General features: G+C 32.5%; 1 protein-coding gene across 1 annotated transcript in view; it reads right to left on the bottom strand.

Annotated features, from left to right (window-relative positions):
* LOC129232959 (E3 ubiquitin-protein ligase MYCBP2-like) overlaps positions 1 to 15,769 on the bottom strand; it is a 284,810-nt gene that overhangs the window by 206,712 nt on the left and 62,329 nt on the right. The window contains exons 25-27 of the mRNA XM_054867051.1: positions 12,458 to 12,801; positions 5,051 to 5,178; positions 3,142 to 3,233 (exon numbers count right to left, since the gene is read on the bottom strand). Of these exons, the coding sequence (XP_054723026.1) occupies positions 3,142 to 3,233; positions 5,051 to 5,178; positions 12,458 to 12,801 (564 nt within the window). The remainder of the gene's footprint in view (positions 1 to 3,141; positions 3,234 to 5,050; positions 5,179 to 12,457; positions 12,802 to 15,769) is intronic.

Here is a 15,769-nt window from a genome sequence, read left to right as displayed (position 1 = left end):
ACTTGCTTAGGGTTGCCAGGCTTGGCTGATATTAGCCGCTTCGGCTAATTTCAATCGCAGTTGGCTAAAAACTTTTTTTTTTAAGCAAAATTATTGCTTGACTGTCTTATTTTATTTATTTATCTTCTTTTTAATAGTTCAAATAATTTTATACGTTTTTTAAATCACGCATCTAAATTTTATTTCGAAAAAAACTAATATCTTGAAACTGTTTATATTTTGTTAAGACTGTTGTTGTTATAATTTGTTGGTGTGGTTTGTGGATCATCAGTTTTTATGGATAGCATGCTGTACGTAGCATTTTCTGGCGTAAAGTGACCAACTACACTAAAAGTACTTATTCCAAGTGAAAATCTCGATTGGGATAAAATCGTGAATCGCAACATAGTATGGAAACAATTTATTGGGTTATAACCGATTTCACCATAGTAAAATTAGCTCAAAGTTCAAAATCTTTTTTCACCATAGTAAAATTAGCTCCAAGTTCAAAATCTTTTAATTAATGACAGGAAAATTGTATAGTGGAAACAAAAATGTAACAGATAGTTTAAAGCAAAATGTTGATTTAATTGCATTCAGAATCTTTGTTTGGTACTTTAGTGTTATAAGATGGTCGCGGCACATTTTCAATCCTAGCAATATTTTCATATTTATTATCGCAATGTTTGGTCTTAGTTTCAATACCGTGCGTTGAATATGTATACGAAACCTGCTCAGAGCTTCCCTATGTGGTTGACTGTGGGGGAGAGGAGGCCTATATTCAGTAGTCGACTTCTTATAGCTGAAATGATTATAATACTGATGAATTGATTACATGTATATCTTTTATTTTTCGGAAGCATACTCAAGGACTGGCAAGAACCTTAATATTTCAATAGCATGATGCTTTTCAAGTATATTTGAAAAGTATCGAACCTTAGAAGAACACGAGTTGACAAAAAAAAAAACTCTTAAAGCCGAGCGAGGCTCGGTCATTCAGGTACTATTTAGAATGAAAGAAATAAATGCTCATTGGTTGTTTGATATACTAACGATGGGCTGTGTAGACTAGCATGCTGTAGGAACTTCCGCTGTCAGGGATGCTAAAGAGATGCAAGTCCATGCATGAAATCAATATTTAGTAGCCAATAACGAAGCTAATACTACTTTCCAAAAATTTTCTTGTTGCAGATGAGGAATTCGCGTTAACTCTAAAATTCGTTACTGCGAAAATTTTGCGTTGAAGCCATTTCGCGTAAGTTGAATCGCCTTGTAGCGGGAGTTGACTGTAATTGCATAGCAAGTAGGGCTGGAATTTTGATTTCAAAAACTGGTTTTTGAGGTTAAAAGCATCAAAAATAGGTTTAAACCGTCGAAAACAGTCAAATCTAAAGTTGATGCTTATCAAAGGAAAACTTCAGATGTGAGGTAATTTTTTAACATATTTTAAATTCACATTAAATGTATACCATTCATTGCATTGAAAATTAATGCTTGAAAAATATTTTTTTAATTGCTTAGTTAATGTTTAAAATAGTTAAATGTTACATAAATTGCAATTACATAACTTTAATGAAATGAGTAAAAGGAATCATTAAACACATTTTTTTAAATAAATAATTGCTTGATTAAATCTCAATTGAAATAACTAACAAGAATAAAAGGGGGAAATGAGGTTGAGGTTTCATGTCAAATATCGACAGAGATGAAAAAATTTTCCTGTATCTGCTCTGAAATTTATTTAAATTTTTAAACTTTATAAAACAAACATCTATTTAAAGCAGAAATTTGCAGCTACATTTGTGCATTGCAGTAACAAAAGTCATTGCAACTATGATAATAATAGGTACTCTGAAAACAAATTTTTTGTGGATGTTTTAAATAATTAATAAATTTATCACTTCTTTTTCTATTTTCATTTAATTTTATACTATAGTTACAACTTAATTCAGCAAACAAAAAGAAAAATATTAATAAACTGATGTAATATATGCAATAACAAACTGAAATAATGTATATCAGTGAATCAAGTACACATTTTATAATTTAGTTTGTTGGCAATGGAAAATAATTAGAACAATTCTCAGCCTTATACATATGGATAATTCAGATTTGATGTTCAAGAAAAGTTACGCTGATATTTGACCATATTCTTGTATTAACTATATCATTAATGGATTGCTTTAGATATAATACTGCTTAGGCTATTGCAATAATTTTAAATTAAAGGTTTTGAAAATATAGTTTTTGACATAGGGTTCTTGACACAACAATTTAAACCATGGTTAAAACTTGAAAACTGTCACATGTCGAAACTTGCCTACCCAGGTAGTAAGTATTGCAATCAAACCAATGATTTCATTTTGAAAAAACTCATTGAAATTTAGAAAATATCTTCATTTCCATAGCGTATCTGTACTTGAATGTCAATTCAATATTGTCCTAGAAATAGACAGTCACTTTTTCAGCACTGCAATAACCCAACAGGTCCCAATAGAAAGACTTCTACAGCTAAAGTATTAGCGAAATATTTACTAATTTGTCTATACAAAAAAAAACAAAGAATGAAAAATCAGATTTAAAAAATGCATTGAAGAAAACATATCACATAAGAAAGATATTTTAGCAAACTAAAAAGCAGACATAAGTACAGTTGGCTCTCTGTTTAAAGACGCTCTATTTAATGACTTTCACTATTTAAAGACGGCTTTTCACAGTCCCAGATGGTCTATTATAGTTTTAAAAGCATTCTACTTAAGAACGATTTTTTGTGGTCCCTTGAAAGTCGTAAAACAGAAAGTCAACTGTAATTTCTGAATTAATTTTTGTGACAGGAAATTTTGAACAAAATCAATATCTGCTTAGCTTTATATCAGGAAATGTACAACAAGCTGAAGGTTTTTCAGAGAAACTTTGATAATAGATTTTGTTTAAGACGATTCAATCCCCTACTTGTAGAAAATAACAAAATACCCATAGAAATTGAAAAAATTCTATTAAAAAAAATCTATAGCGGTAAAAGGCTAAAAATCTATTTTAAAGCATTTTGATTTCAATACAAATTTTTTGAAGTTTAATTTTTTTAAAAAGCTTCATATCAAAACAAAATTAAACAACTACCTTATCAATTAAAAGCAGGAAAATGGTTCACAATTTTCTTACCGAGCTCCGCATTCATAAGGAATTTCATCAGTTTCAACTAAAACATCCCCATCAATTTCTTGATCACCACCTTCAGGTCCAATGTCAAAAACCTAATAAACCATAATAAAACATGTAAATATTTTAATTAGATTTTAGTTTAGATTCCTATCTAAATTGCAAATTTAAAGAGAACAGTGGACTTATACCATGATACTAGTTAAAAAACCACTCAAATATACCAGAAACATTTCTAATTTAAACAATGAAGATCCTTTAAAAAAATCTACAAAAATAATTTATAATTTAAAACAACATAAAAGTAGTTTCATGAGATAAGAACCAAGAATGCTAATTAAACTTTATATAACTTTTAACTGATAATTCTCACTGATGAAAGACCGTTTAATCTCAATCTTGAAGAAAACGAGGTGATGGAAAATTGTAGGGGATGTTTGATAAATTTTACAGCATTATTTTGCTAAAGCTACTGATGACAACAATTTAATTGACTGATACTTGCATTAAATATTATGAGGCCTTTCCCTGATCAGTAAAGCCAGAATGTATACCACTAAGAAAGAGTTCAAATAGAAGAATTTCTTGCACAGAAGGTTAACAAATGAGCCAAAAATAACTAGTATGTTATGGCCATCACAAAACTTTCTTCTATATTTTTCTTTTGAGTTTTTGGTTCTATGTACAATTGCTTTTACTAAGTTTCATTACTAGCAAAAGCTGAATCAAAGCACAATAAATGAAAATCATTTTAAAAGCCTTGCCTAATATAATTACAAACATTTTAGTTGTTTACAAATAGAAGATGGCTACAGAATTTTTTTTTTTTTAATCATTGAGATTTCTCTGGTCATTTGCCAGCAATTAAAATGCATGAAAGGCTCTCAAGGCACTCGTATGTAAAAACATTTTATTGTGATTTTTTTCCCACTGTTGATTTAATTAAGCTGTGTAACTCATGCAAAAGATCACAAAAATCAGCCCCTTGGAGTGATTAATGACAAAACTAAATCAGCACTTGTTTCTGTGCAGGTTCACTTGATAGCAAAAAAAAGGGGGGAGGGAGGAATTGGGGATTTTTCCTTCTTCCTTATTAGCAAAAATATTTGCTTTTTTAAGCGAGAAATTACTCAAATTTTTCAAGACAAAAAAAAAGGATATCTTTCTTTCATTTGGCAAGTTTTCCCTGAGCATTTACTTTTTTTTAATGAAATTCCCCAACATTTCCCTGATTTTTCCTGATCAATGAACTTTCCTGATTTCTCTGATCTCCTGGTTTTGTCATTATCCTGGAAATAAAACATTTGCATAATTAAGACTGTAAAAACAAAACATTTTCGTCCACCTGTATGAAAATTGAACATCTCCAACCTTAAGCTTGTTCTTTTTAATTTTTAACAACATAAATATCAAAAGTTTTAGGCGAGAAAAAAACTTATTTTAAAAATATTTATATTTAACAAACACACCAAATGTTTCTGCTTTTCTCGGAAGATAGAAGTGCTTCAGAAAGTATGATGAGTTTTGATTTTTCATCAATCTTTTTCTCCTGAAAGATGGCTGGGTAGACAATTTCCTACATCATTCTAGTAGACAAGGGAAAGGAAAAAGTTACAATTCAAGGTCAAGCTGGTATGAAATTTTACCCTTCAAGGGCCAAGGACAAGGAGGGCACTGTCTGAAGATGAAAAGCAGGACACATTGAAGGTTTTCTTAAAGGGGATGGTGTGTACAAGGTTCTGTAAGCTAAACTCACTATTAGCATTTAATGACAGTTAATTCGCTAAAAAATATCAATAATTAACTGAAACATTATTAAAAGAAGAATAATTTTTTTTAGCAATCAGACAGTTGAGATACACTTAAAAGCTTCAAAAAAGAAATGAAACACTACTAATTAAAAAGTACATACTTTAAGTTTTGCTGTGTATTCGCCTCTACCACCAAAGAGGCCAAATCCACCAAGAAGTATATCCGTGTCAGTCATGAACCGTATAGCTTCTATTGAATGACCGGAATAGCCCCAACCTCCACCGTGACCTAGAAATAGCATTTGTTTTTATGTTAGCACATAAAAATAAGTAAACTTTAATATGATAAACTGGATATTATTCACATAAAATGTTTTTTGCATCAATAATCAGCGATTTCCTAGATAACTTAGGTTTGAGCCTGAACTGAATTTGTGAAATATGTGTTAGAAGTTGGGGGGGGGGGGTAGTGGAGCAGCCAAGGGAGAAGTTTTGGGATTAAAACTCCTCCCAGAACTCCAACACACAGATGAGGAGAGAAAAACAGTATTTAAACTTTTTCAAAACAAATGCTGTTTTAACAAAACAGCTTGCTGCTTATTGAGCACAAAGCAATCTGAAATTGCTTTCCAATTCTAACACACATACGTGGTATTGGTTGGTGATCAGCACTCCCTAGCGAGCAGATTAAGGTATGAGCATGTGGGGCACAGGCGAAGGGCACCAAACCTGCCTCTAAAGCTGAGGTTTCCAACTTGGGAGAGGGGGGGGGGTCATGGCATACATCCTGCTCCATTGAAATATTTGTGAGAGGAGTGTTTTTAGGGATATTTTTCTTAGTATTTGCAGGAGGGTGCGCCCTTTACCTAGGAGGGATCGGCACCTCTATAAAGATATCAAAAATCACGGTGCACTGTGGCAAAACATAAATATTAAATCTAAAAATAAAGCTCTTTCACAAATTCCAAATCAAAACTATGATATTGCATGACAGTCAAGAAAGTTTTGAAAACTGTTTTCACCATCCAAACACATCCAAGCAATCAATGTTTCATTAGGCGCAACACTGTAAGGCGACAGGCTGATAAAATGAATAAAATGTTGGATGCTTTAATTCAAACTTTTAAATATCCACTGAATTTTCCCTCCAGGTTGATGAACCAACCTTATTGAATAATGAGGCTTTACTGTTGGTAATTGTCATCCCCCTTCTGCAAACCGAGGTACTAGATCTTTAGTTGCCTATTGCATAATTCACACACAATTCAGTTGTGAGCAATTTTCTTCGCATCAGATATTGTAATTTGTTATCTCTGCTGCAAACAAAATGCTCTCTAGGTTAGATTTTTATAACAGTGAAGTGAGTAAAGTCATGGAATTCATATCGTTTCGAATTAGTACACCCCAAAGTTCTCTGGCTGTCGAAAGATTCCTGCCTCAACAAGTTCTGAAATCATTTCAACTCTGTGCTCGAGTTTATCAAAAGAAAACCTGTAGCTTGGAGAAACAGGTTTCTATGATTTCAGTTTGATATTACTCACATGATTGATTTATTAGCAAAATTTGATGGAATTAACCAGCAGCTGAAAGAACATGAACTCAATTTGATCAAACTGAATTACTTTTACTCAGTGGCGGCTCGTGCCTTGAAAAAGTGAGGGGGCCAGATCATGAGTGCAATCGCCTACGTCGCCCCCCCCCCCTTGATTTTTGAAGGAAAAAAACGAATTCAAAAAAAAATATATTTTTTTAATACTTAAACTTTCTTTTTTTTTGTTAAATTAATTAAATTAAATTTATTTTTGCAACTAAATTAAAAACGTAAGACGTAATAATTTTTAAGGTATTTTCAAAACTAATATGAAAATTAATCTAAAAAATAATGTTTGTTTCTCTAAACTATTGTTATAGTACGCTAATTACTTGAAGACAAAGAGTAAAGAAAGGAGCAAACGGTCTAATCTTGTGCAAATGAAGGCTTCTTCCTTTACTGTATGTAGTTTATTTTACATAGCCTGAGTCACTTAAGAACATTCAAGCTATGGAAAATAAACAGCATACAGGTAGGGTAACGGTCTCTGCGAATCGTGCTGTAAATATTGAAGTTTAATGCATTGGTGTTGGGGGGGAAAAAACACCACACGCGCAGATAACCCGCAACAACTTATAATCCGCATCTCATTAATTTTACACTTTTTAACAGATAATCTGCGGATTATATACAGGATAATACAGTACAATCCTTTTTTTTTTTATTTCAAGCACATACGCACAAAAAAGGAAATTAAATAAAAAGTTATAAATCATTGTCTTCTGAAAAAAGTGAAGAGGCCCGGCCCCTTCTGGCCCTTCATAGGAGCCGCCACTGCTTGTACTGCCTTCTTAAAAAACTCCTTATCTAAAGCAGAATTTCGGTTGAATGATTTCAACCAGTTTGTAATCATGTCTAACTTAAGTGAAAAGGTAAGTTTGGTTTGTTTCTTTCCGGTTTAATGGCACAAGAGCCTTCCTAGGCTAAAACCCATTTTGATGATACACAAGTTTACTGTCAACACAGACAGTACAGAACTTCTCAAAACGTTTTGAGGATATTTTGTCCCACAAAGTTCCTCAGTGGGTTGTAAATCCTTTGGTAAACATTAAGACAGCATTGGCTTAGAATTGGAAAGAATTTGTTAAATATACAAAAAAATTAAATTTTGACAACAACTTACGGAATAGTGTTCATTTCACAGTTTAGCTGCAATGAACCACTAGTCACCTCTACCCTAAACTGTGGACTATCCCAGACCCCGAAGTGGTTTTTTGGGGAGGAAGAATAGGAAATAAGGAATCAAAAATTAAAAAAGTAGGAAAAGTAGGAAAAAAATTACTTAAAAAAGTAGGAAAAAGTAGGAAGAGATAGAACTACACACGTCAAGAGATAACAAATTTAGCGTAAATTTTATTTCTAATGTAAAATAAAATAACAGTATTTTTGATTGAAAACTGTCCCAAAAATAAACTAACAGTTCTTTTGAAGTATTAAAGGGATTTAATGAAAGACCGAGTCGCAAAAACAAAACGAAAGAAACAAGCTGACAATTATAAGTATGAAAAATAAACTGGTAGAAACAAAGATATTAATTACAAAAATAAGAAAATAAAATACAAACAAACACCTTTCAACAATACAGTAATAAAAAGTTTAGTTGTGAAAGAATAAAATGCACTATAGCAATCGCAAAATAAATAAATAATAAATAGTAATAATAATAAAACTCATAGTTTGGTGCAATAAAACCTTTTTTGTTTCAGATTTGTTTTGTCAAAAACAAAAACATTTCTTCGAGAGCATCCATTTATCATTTGAAAATACTAACACTTTCAGTTCCTGTTGTCATAAACTATGATACAAAAAGCAAAGCAAATATTAAATTAGTTTTAGTTTAAAAAAGCCAGCAGTTGACATGCATTCTTGCATAAACATGGGGCACATGTTTGATTTTGAAAATAAAAAATTATTAAATAAAAACAAAAAACCCAACTGCGTAAAAACCAAAAAAACTAAAAAGAAAAATGTATAAGCCCAGTAGTTTAGAATGTATTAAGTACTACTGAATAACTACACCATTGAAATAGTTTTATAACCGTACACAGATAAGACAAAACATAAATTCAAAAGCAGAATTGAAGGATCAACAGTTGGGGCCCATTCCTTTCTGATTCAGGGAACCGCGTAAAATTTGAATGGGCCCCGACTGTTAATCCTTCCATTCTGCTTTTGAATTTATGATTTGTCTTATCTGTGTACGGTTATAAAACTATTTCAATGGTGTAGTTATTCAGTAGTACTTAATACATTCTAAACTACTGGGCTTATACATTTTTCTTTTTAGTTTTTTTTTGGTTTTTATGCCGTCGGGTTTTTTGTTTTTATTTAATAATTTTTTATTTTACACTTTTTAGTTCGTTTTCATTGACTTAGTTATTATGGTTATAAGACGGTACATTTCGCAGGTTTATTAAATAACTTGCGGTGGTTTAAACTACTGATAATTAGTCCCTCTAGGAACCTAACTCGGCTAAAAGCTATATGTGCTTGACCTTCGGCAAAAATGAGTGAACTTAAGTCAACCACAGCACAGCTATATAAACAGTCTGTATAACTCATGATGACGCGAAATCGGAAACGTCTGTCAGTCAAATCTTTCTCGCAAAACTAAAAAAGCCTCTCAAGAAAGTACACGTCGCGAAACTCAGTCCCTTGAATCAAGGCAAAAACAAATGCAACACGTTAGAGATGAAAATCGAATTAATAGACTTTCTTTCTCTTAGTGTTTATTGCATGGGTTTATTTTGATGAGGACTACAATCTGAGTGTCTTGCCTTCGTTACGCATATATTTTTTTATTACAGTACAGAATACATATAAAGAACATATGAAAGAATTTACATCAGATAGAGGGAAAAGTACATCCGGAGCGAGGGTGTCTTGACCCACCGTCTCAAGTGGGAGAGGCAATCGCTTAGACCACTCGGCCACTGAGACCCCAATTAGTAGACCGTAAACAAAAAATTCAGGCAGCGAAAACTACCTGCATTCGTCGCACGCAGGTAGCGTGCAACACAGTGTGCGACACCCAGCTTGCGCCGATCCCAAACTGACAAACTGGCAACTGGTTTTTGAAAGGGTACTTTTGATTACTGTCATGTGTTTAGTGACACTCCCAATGTTAAGACAAATCGATTGACATAAGAATTACCAAAATTGGCCCAGGCGTTCAGCCTGTAGAACGCCACATAGAAACGGACATACATACATGCATAGACTGATAAACACATTACCCTCCTTTGCGTCACGCACGCGCAGTCTGGTAAAAAAGGAAAAAGACTGAAAATGCAGATCTAAAAAAAAATTCGTTCTTAAGTATGGGACATAAAATTTGTAATAAAATAATAAAACTAAATAAATAACCAAATAAGTCAACTAAAGGGTTTGTATTATGTTATGTATTTTTAGCATTCAACATACATTTTTGCTTCAGGCACGTCATTTATGGGAGTCAATGGGGTCAATTTCTCCCCTCCCTGGCATTGGAAAATTAATGCTTAACTATACAAGTTTGTGCGGTTTTTGTTGTTTTTAGATAAAATTTGCATTCAGTATACATCCTTTGCTAGCCACTCCAAGGGGAAAAAATCAAAATGACGGGACAGTTTTAATTTTAATCAAGCAATAAAAACGAATATCTTTTTATTGGTTTGATGACTTTTTGCCTCCTTCTTGTTCCAAAATTTTTGTCACAGAAAAAAAAAGGAAAAATCCATGCATGCCAAACATAACATTTTTATCAAAGACAAAGATCAGTTACTAATGTTTCTCTGGGCATAAAAGGGATCGCCCATGGCGTGCTTGTAAAATAAAAATGTCTAATAATTTCAGTCACTGAAATTCTAATTATATTAATGCCTAATAGCTACAATAATGGTGCACTTTATCAGTAACAACTAAAATCTTACTGACTTTTAATAATATACCTGTAACAAACCGCTTTTGTTGTCCCAGGCAATTTGTCTTTTTGTATGACTCTGTGTGTATACTGAATAGATTGGTGACTGAATACTTTGGTGACCATCTGACTTCGTTATATAAATATATTTTTCTGCTGATCAGTGCCTAATTGTTATAGGAGCTGAACTCCCATACTTCTTTATTCGTTACACCCAAATTTTTGTATTTTTGATCGAATTCAGGCCATAAGCATTAAAAAATGTTCTGAAGACTATAGGGCTCCTGCACTTCTTTTGTTAGAAATTGGATCCCTAACTATAATAGCTACCTTTGGTGAGATCAGTTTGGTTACCTCAACTTACAACCATGTTCGATTACTTCTCTCATAAAACAGGTGGGCTTTTTAAATTCTTAAACTGTAGGTGAGTTTTGTGTTTTGAATTGGTAACCTATACTTATGTATATAAGCAATCATACGAGGTAGGATCCTTTGATCCAAAAATTCTGGGACAACATTCACCAATGACAACTAAAGCACAAAATTAAAATTAATCGCTTTAAATGCATTGTAATGTTCTTCCCTTTGAGATGGTTTCCCCTGTCATGCAATTGAGTTGCACGTTATAATTGGAAGAGAAAAAAATGTGATTCGTTGCAGCATATGAAAGGTGAATGCATAGCTTTGGAGACAAAATAAACTAATATTGAAACAAGAAAAACGAAATATTTTAGTTGTTACTGATAAAGTACATCATTATCATAGCTATTAGGCATTAATATAATCAGAGTTTTAGTGACTGAAATTATTAGACATTTTTATTTTACATGCATGCCATGGGCAATACGGTCATTTTCAAAAAATCATATAACATTTTATGATAAAAAAATACAGGATGCGGTGTACATCCACTTGTTGAGCATTAGATGGGCTTCAAATGAGCCAATTTTTAGATTTTTAAAAAATAGGCTTTTTGAGTAATCTCACTTCAAAAATTGCTAATTTTTGACAATTTTCAAAATTTTAATCTTTATTTCCAAGGCTGTATGCATTTAAGGATTATAATAAACTATGTTATGAAACTATCATATAAGGGCTTTAGACTGCCATCTCCGTTCAGTAAAAAAAACTTTTTTTTTCATGGAGAAAAAAGTCATAAAATCGGTACAAATGCAGTTATTTCACCACAAAATATTTTTTTTTCTTTATCAAAAAACCTAACTAAATTTTCAAAAACGATGCCTGGAGGATATATGGGTCATTATTTATTTTTAGAAAAAAGAATTATTCAAGTAGGTTAAATACTTTTGAAATAGTGTCCATTTCAAATGGAGTGTTTTGCTGGGGGGTTTTTCCAAAATGGCAGATTTTGTGCAGAATTTTAGTAGGCTAACTAAAGAAAAAAAAAATTTCTTGCAAAATCTTTTTGGGATATTTCATATGTCCTTTAGTTGTAACTACTGTAATTTTTTCAAAAAAAAAAAAAAAATCGGTGATGGTCATGTGATAGGCCCTGCCTGATCTGAAATGAAATGACTCATTCATATAGATACTGGATTTTTCCTTTCACATAAATTTTTAGAGATAAAAATAAAGCATTTTGCAACTGCCTTTCAGGGCAAAAGGAAATAATTAAAAAATTTGGTGTAAAACTATCAAAGAACATTACTTCCCCCTCTCTTGCTCATTCACAAAGAGGTACATTGAAAAGAATTTCACTCCTAAAGGTGGCAGCTGCAAAAAGTTTGGGAATCACTAATCTAACCAATAGTAACACATCATTAAAATTTCAAAATTTAGAAGAAAAATGTTCAAATATTATGTGTGCAACATTAATTTTTAGACAACAAAAACTAACCAGTAAACGTTACATCATAATATTTTTACTCATATTGTAATATTTGATTCTAAATCCTTGGAAAACTATTGTAGCATAAAACCCTGGGTGTTCTCCAATGCTTTTTTTTTAGTTATGTCACTTTTGTTGCCAGAGTGCGAGTGTGATATGTTGAAAATGGCTGACAATTGAAATACATTAAAGCAGTATTGGTATTAGTCATAACAAAATGTTCTTACTGTCAAAACGATTAACAACAGAAAAATCTTCTTTGCTGTACACTTTGCTTAAGTTTTGTCGTTTTTGATCATCATTGAGTACTTGCAGGCTTTGTTCCTGAGCAGAAGTCAAAGTATCCAAACTACTGAGAATATTTAGAGCTGCATGGGCTCTGCTCACTGGAACACCTGATTTAAATGGCAGCATTAGTTCAGGGTTCAAAATTCGAGGAAAAGTTGACTCTGAATCATTGTTTTTTGTAACTGGGGCTTCAGAAGATTGCTGATGGGCAGGATTGAAAAAATTTTGAAGTTCAGTTATAATGATGTTGTACAAGCTGATTCTTTGATCTGATGGAGAAAAAACTGAAAAGAAGAAAAGATATGAGCAAAATTCAAGTTAAAACTAAACCACTTATACACTCATGTTTGTGAAAATTGCAACACCAAGAAGGAATTACGCAAATGAACTGAAATTCACAGGAAATGTATAGCAGGATAAGATATGCAAATGATTAGAGTTACAGAGACATCGCGCATGCGTGGAACGAGTTACGCCCCCTGAACTGTGGCATAAACTCTGTATATAAAGGGCTGTAAAGTTTTTTTGGAATCATTGTCATTATCTGCCGATGGTAGATGTTTCTCTAGTACTCAATATGCCTCGTCCAAAACGCAAAGTATAACACAACGTGTAACGGAGTTCCAATGGAGCCCCATGATCTGCATGAGGGAGGATGAACTTACGTACAGAGTAAACAGTGCCCGCATGGGCGTAATGCCTCAAATGTGATGCAAATTGGTAAAATATGGACAGAGGACAATGAAATTAGTCGAAGGGCTCGCAACACAACGCAACCAACCAAACAAACGATCGGCGTCACAGGATTCTCGACACCTCACCTGCCTAGCTGTGATGGATCGCATAGCGTCCTCTTGTACGCTAGCACAACATTGAAATATGGCTACAGGTGTCACATTTGCTGCATCCACAGTTCGTTGACGTCTGCTGCTCCAGGGCCTGCATGCAAAGATTACTATACAGAGGGCTCCCAACACATTTTAGCTTCAGAAAAGGGTAAAAGAGGACCATTTTCAATCAAAAAGGGGACTAAAGAGGACCAGTTAGGATCAAAAAGAGGACATTGGGAGGACCATTTATAGTTAAACCCAGGGAAGCACCAAAAGGCAAATTAGATGCCTGCTGGCTAGTTGCCAGCTGCTAAATTCGTGAAGATAATTCGTTAATTAACTATAATAATGATACAATTCCTTTATCACCTGTGAAACTGATCATTTTTATCCATTGAATACTATTATTTACAAATATTTGGATGAAGGGGGGGGGGCACTTAGTTCAGCAGTTAAGGCAGCCTCTTTAGAACTAAATAGGCATAATGATACATTTTGACTTGAACCAGGGATGCTGATAGTCTCACTGAAGGATAGATGAAGCTGTGCTTCATCTTTATTTAGTTTAAAATTATTTTTATGTTTTTCTGATTTGTAATGCTTCTTAATAGAGTTATATCCCTTCTCAACCAATATTAATCTACCATACACCAAACAAAAAAGTTATTCTTTTGTTGTTTTCCCCAGTCTCTAACTTTGTTCCCATCTTCATCTAACCATTTGCTGAGAAATTTGCACTTCCCCATGACTCACACTGAAACCTAAAAAATATTGTTGTGATTTTCAACAAAGCTGCAACTGAGTTTATAGTAAAATTATTTTATATTTGAGTTTTAAATTTAATCTCTTATCACAGGTTTCATACCCTTTAAGGAGAAAAAAATTTAAGCAGTTTTCAAGAGTAAAAAAATATTTTTCAAGGTACTACCCTGAATTCGCACTATAAATATTGCATGCAGATTTCATTTAATGCTAACATATAAATAACAGGAAGTAATATAAAAAGTATAGGAAAACAAACTGCTTTTTTCTTCAAGAGACACTTTGATGAAAGATCCACTGTATTGAAAGTTTTCCTAAAAATGTCTGAAATGCTTAATCACAAAGAGAAACAGATCATATGAGGCTTAGTTTTGCAATTTTCATATTCAAAGTATATCTTCAAAAAAACATAAAGCTTAGATTTAAAAAAAAACCTCCATGATTGCAATGCCATGAGTGCTTTGAACTTTTATGGGGGGAGGGGGGGTCCCTCTTCGCATGACAATGAAATGATGTACATAAATTCAACTTTGTTTCAAATACAAACACTAAGTTAAAATGTTATGCACTCAATTTTTTTACATTTAATATCCCTCCCCCCCCCCTCCAATAAAAAAAACAGTAATAACCGAAAATAAACTAAAAATAATTAAAACAAAATTTGCAAAACTAGAAATTTGAATTAAAAACAAAACAATACTAATTTTTTGGTTATTTAAATACAAATTGAAACGAGTTAATCCAATGTAGCATGTCAAAACAACTTCAAACTGCCAAAAATATAAAAATACTTATTAGATGCAAAATGTTTGAAAGCTCAGATAAGCAAATTTTCACGAACAAAGTTCAATTTTGGCATGTTTCCCATAAAATAAATTTATTTTCTACTAAATTAAACATAAAACATGCTTATCTAAGGTAACATTTGGGAAAAAAACATTCGAGTGGGCAAAATATTTAATATTTTCATGATACAAAAAGATTGAAATTTAAACACTAAAAGCCATTTTCCGCGAAGTCCGAGTAAGTTCAATGCTGCCATGGTTTCCAAAATAATTACTTCGTTAATTATTGGAATTAAACGAAAAATAAGCTAATCTAAAGTAGTATATGTCAAAATAACTTCCTACTGTCATAAACATCAAAATATTTACAAGATGCAAAAGGATTGAAATTTTCATTGCGAAAAGCAGTTTCCCGTGAAGTGAGAGTAAGTACAATGTTGCCATGGTTTCCAAACTAATTTCATCCTTAATTATTGAAATTAAACGAAAAATAAGCTAATTTAAGGTAGCACATGTCAAAATAACTTCCGATTGTAAAAAACGTGAAAATATTTACAAGACGCAAAAGGATTGAAACCTCAAACACGAAAGCAATTTTTTGCGATACTGTATATCAAACATATGTTCAGAAAATTGCAGGGATGAAATATTTTTTAAAGAATTACAAGCAATCTAAAGTATGCTTTAGATTGCTTGTAATGATTTTTGAAAGAATTCAAGCAATAAAGAAACTTTTCATACTTTTGCAAGGTTTTCAAGCACTTGGAAAATGAACTCTTTTTTTTTTTCAAGAACTTTTCAAGGTTTTTCAAGGGCGTAAAATTTACGAACATATGCGCCTGTAAAAAAAAAGGTGCATATGCCACGAGACTAC

The sequence above is a fragment of the Uloborus diversus genome, chromosome 1 (genome assembly GCF_026930045.1).
Source record: "Uloborus diversus isolate 005 chromosome 1, Udiv.v.3.1, whole genome shotgun sequence".
NCBI classification, from domain to species: domain Eukaryota; kingdom Metazoa; phylum Arthropoda; class Arachnida; order Araneae; family Uloboridae; genus Uloborus; species Uloborus diversus.
Note: the sequence above shows the minus strand (reverse complement) of the source record. Positions and strands in the feature narration are given on the sequence as shown.